Source organism: Cladophialophora immunda (genome assembly GCF_000835495.1).
Source record: "Cladophialophora immunda strain CBS 83496 unplaced genomic scaffold supercont1.68, whole genome shotgun sequence".
Taxonomy (NCBI): Eukaryota; Fungi; Ascomycota; class Eurotiomycetes; order Chaetothyriales; family Herpotrichiellaceae; genus Cladophialophora; species Cladophialophora immunda.
In genome coordinates, this window is record NW_015622608.1 from 1 (window position 1) to 4,600 (window position 4,600).

The 4,600-nt window shown below is 51.8% G+C and overlaps 1 protein-coding gene across 1 annotated transcript; it reads right to left on the reverse strand.

Moving 5' to 3' along the window:
• Positions 1-1,376: 1,376 nt before the first annotated feature.
• On the reverse strand, positions 1,377-2,378 carry PV07_12695 (uncharacterized protein). The gene has a single exon (XM_016400245.1). It carries the CDS (start codon positions 2,116-2,118, stop codon positions 1,708-1,710), a length of 411 nt encoding a protein of 136 aa, XP_016242109.1. The 5' UTR covers positions 2,119-2,378; the 3' UTR covers positions 1,377-1,707.
• Between the last annotated feature and the right edge of the window lie 2,222 nt (positions 2,379-4,600).

The window sequence follows — 4,600 nt, forward strand, 5'->3', positions numbered from 1 at the left end:
TTTTTTTTTGTCTTTCTTTCTTAAAAAAGCTTCAAACTTTGAGTGGAGCGAGGACCGCCCGCCCATCTGCTATAAGGTAATATAATCTATGTATCACCTTAGGCTATGATGATGTATTAGATACGGTAACTAAGTTAATTCATTCCAAATAATTTCCCAGACGCTGTTGAATCTCTGGGGATAATGAAATCGCTACGTTTTCGGGCACAATACCTCGAACATCCCATATGAATCAATGGTCTCTGAGCGCTCCTAGTTCTAGGCCTTTCCCATTTACTTAACTATCTTCTTTTGATGCTCTCAACGTATCCCTTGTGAAGATAAACCTAGCCAAATCCAATACTTTACAAGCTCCTATCCAACCGATGTGGTTTGTCTCCGTGGTCTGCTTTTCTCCTTTTAGCTCTGACAGGCTTAGGTCTATCGCTTTCATAACGCGGGAAGTTTCACCATTCGGTACAAAAAAGGGGTTCATGGTGTCCTCGTTGGCGGTCTACATGTGGCGCGCCTCGAGTTATGCCAGTGTCCGAGATAACACACGATGAATCTCCACAGGGCAGTTGTATTTAGGGACAATTTACGAGTTTGAGTTTCATAGTACGCTGTCTATAACTATGACACGGCCGGCTATTGAGCAGAACACTTTCTGTAGACGCCCCTCAAACACAAGAGTCCTTGTGACTTAGATAAGGACGGGGTAGTAGAAAATTGCTCGCCTTGGTGGCCATGCATATCTGCAGTCAATACCGCCTCTCGGAAACTGGATTGAGTATGTGGGGAGTAGGAGGTGGTCCAATACTTCCCAGCATGAAATCACACCTCGAATTTATTCGTACTGAAAATAAAGTACCCCGAATTATCTTAGTGTCCTCCGTTGGGATCCTTCTACAGGCACGGAATTCCTCCACTTGCAATGGTGTCTCTGCAGAGCGTAGGTTTCTTCTTCCCATGCGGTTTTGATATGATTGGGGATGTTTTGCTTCGTCGCTTCGAGGCTTTCCACTGCCTTATCGAATTCTTTCCTCCTTCCCCCTCACGAAGGCTCCGACATCTTGTATCCTGTCTTCTTTTGACGTTGTCCGACTAGTTATCTGGGAGGGTGGATTGATCATCCCAGAATTTACGGACTTCGGCCCTGACATCTTTTGCATAGTATCGTTGTCCACTCCGACCTAGGCGCTTTGATATCACGGATGTGAGAACCTATCACCCGTGATTGTTAGTGGTGCAAAGGCACGTATAAGTTCAATCGGAACTAAGGTGCTTCCTCACTGTCACTCAAAGCTTTGTCCGTGACGGCGAACTGAGAGGTTTAGGTTCGTCCTAACGCTATCCCACCCATAGTCCGTCGCTTGGACACTGGCCTTACCGAACGCCCTAGTTGGACTGTGGATGACTCATTGAAATTAAAAGAAATGGTTGGATTAAAAGAGTTGATCAACATTGAGGATGTACAGATTCATGGTCTGAACCCTTGGCCTAGCTTCCTTCGCTGGGGCTGTTTTTTAGTGTCTTACATAGTCCAAGTCGCGGGCGATATGCGGCTCCTGAGTATGGCACTCCCCCAATTGAAAAGTCTATCACCGAGATGCCTCGGGATGTGTGACAAACCGATTGGGGAAATGCCCTTACTGTCTTCGATGAGACCCCTGCCTCACCTGGCCCATCTGAACACCAAGGGCTGAACGTCAAGCGGGAACGTTATTCTCAAAGCCACGCACGACTCGGACCACCGGAACTCCCGCAGCTTCTTTCCGAAGCTTCGCGGCGCGTGGTAGCACGTCTGGCGCTGAACACTTTCCGCGCAGGAAAACTGGAGAAGGTGGTCGACAGAGAGGGCCGAAATAGCTCAAATCTCTTCATGATGTCGCTATGCGCGGTACTTGCCTCCTGTCTGGGGGTCTTCGCGGTCCTTTTGTTGACCCCGATCAAGCCAAACATACCTGTATTCCTTCTCGTTGGAGGTTGTTTCCTGCTTGGGACCACTAACTGGGGGGTTCTGCGCATGTCGGCTGCTAGGTGGTCGGGGATGCCAGCTATCCAGGAGTTGTCATAATCGTCATAGATCATGAGCCACAACGTTCCCATTCTTTCCCAGCCGCATGCGGCCTTCCACATGTTTGGCGTGACTGGATCTACATCCTTCGCCGTTTTTTTGTTGGAGACTGTGACCCTTCTTCTTCTCCTAGTTCTGCTCTTTCCATCGGGTATTCCCGCGGGCCATTGAGGCTGATCGCAAAAAGGGAGGAGGGGGGATAGTCAGGTTTGACGGATATACATCACCCGAGAAGGGCGAAAGGGCGACTTCGGGAGTGTTTGTATTAAGGACCGGAATTCAGTTTCTCAGAATTAAATTCTAATTGCGCTCAATATCGTACTGTGCAAGAAATCGGGAAAAGTACCATTCAAAAAAGTGATCTCCATTCCCTGCGCCCGAATCTCGCTTTTCGGCGCCTCGGACTTGATCAGCACGTGACTTTTTTGTTCTGCCAAGACCCCTGAGTTTCCTTTTTTGCGCTTCCGCCCCGTGGTTCTTGCTCTTGTCTGCTACCGGCGTTTTCAATTGCGGCTTCACCTTTAGTTGTAGTTGTAGTTGTAGTTTATTCCATTGGCTGTGCAGAACAGGTGTCTATGTAGCCCCACTACTAGCTAATTCCTGAATGTTTCCCTTTGCCACTCGGGGTTCATACACTCATTCAACAGCCCACTCCAAGCATAATACTTACCTTGACCTACCTTGACTATCTTGCCAGTTAGGTTTCCGTAGCCCCTATCTCGACCTTCCACCGCCAGCCTCATTTTCATTCCCGCACATTGCACTCAGCCTGCCTGTTGCCATCGCATATCTGATCACCGCCCGGACGATCTTCAAGTTGGGTGTCCATGTCGCGGCCGGCCCGTCGACCCATGAGCCGTTAGGGCGGCGATTCCACGATCTCCCCCCGAGCATATACGATATATCCCCGTACCGGTCTCCTGCCGCTTCCATCATCTCTGATCGCAGATCTTGGTAGCGAGGGCAATGAAGCAGGAAATGGCGTACCGTTTCCACCCTCTCGCCACATTCGCACGCTGGGCTTTCTTCGAAACCCAATTTCGCCAGAAAGCCTCGTAATCTCGAGTGTCCTGTCCGCAATTGAGCCAGTATCTGGGCTTCTCGACGGGTGAGCGTATCATAGAGCCCGCGGACGTGTGCGCCTGGCAAGGCCGCATCGACCTGTCGGAGGTGTTTGCCGGTCTTCCAAGGGCGTTCAAGTCGACTCTTCACCCCGGTCATTGGTGGCCGCCGAAGAGCGGCAGATTTGAACATCACGTCCAGCCACGGTACAGAGGTCACCGCCCTCCCTGGTATGGTTGTCTCCGCCGCCAGTTGGTGAGCTTTCTCGTTCCCCGCAATGTTATAATGCCCTGGCACCCACGCAATACGAATATCGTGTCCCTGTAGACGGCTGTCTCGAATCACTTCGTGGACTCGTCGCACTATCCGCTGGCCGCTTCGTCGTCCGGGATTGGCAATGGTCTGTAGCGCTGCTGTGCTGTCGGAATAGACTGTGGCACTTCGCCATGTCTTGGACCTAGTCAATGCAAATGCTGCCCCGTCAACAGCTTCCATGATAGCCGCCAACTCGGCCGTGTGCACCGTCATCTGATCGTCTCTCCCAATTGTCCGCTGTCTCCAGCTCTTGGCCTGTCCTTCCATCCAGACAACCACACTATATCCGGTCAAACCGTTCCTCTGTGATGCATCTGTAAAGAACTGTAGTTCATTTCCTTGGGCTTCCGTGCATCGTGTGGCGCTTTCTTCCCGATCTTCTGCAATGTGGACGACTGAGCGGGGATCCGAATGCCAAGGTGCTATGGTGAAGGCGTCAATCACCTCCAAGCCAGACATGCGCCCGCCAAGGGCGGTTTCCATGTGTGTTGTGGGTGCCCTGTGCGCCGTTGCAGCACTCACAGCAGCTTCTTGCAGGAGGCACTTCCGCGCGAGATGGTCTCGGGGAAGTGTGTGGATGTCAACCCAGAACTTCCAGATCCTGTCCGTTAGCCGTGACGCTGAGGGCTTGATGCCAGCCTCGGCGCAGGCAGCCTCATGCGAGACGGTCCGAAAGCAGTTGGTGATCACTTTCGCGGCGTATCGCTCAATTGGCACGACAAGTCGCTGCATAAACATCGGTGTACCTCTACCTAGGTAGCGGGCATACCACGCCGATGCTGCATAATCCAAGCCCGAGAGTACGACACTCTGGTAGAGTTGGCGGACAGCGCCCGGCCGTAAGCCGCGCAGTCTCGACAGCATCCGAACACGGTGCCATGCCTTGTGTGCCACCTGTGCAAGGTGTTCTCGGAACGTCAGTTGGCTATCCATTGTTACCCCAAGCACTTTCGTCGAGTGCACCGGCGGCACGCAAGCAGTCCCAACCCGCAGGGCTTGCAGGGGTTGTGCCATCTTCTTGAGCTGAGCGTTGCGGACGAAGTGGACCAAGGTGGTTTTATTGTCTTCAAATGTCGCTCCGCTTCTTGCAGCCCAGTTCAAGGCCCGTGGTATCACCTTCGACTGCAGTATTTTCATATTCTGATCAATCGTGTCACTCACAACCCA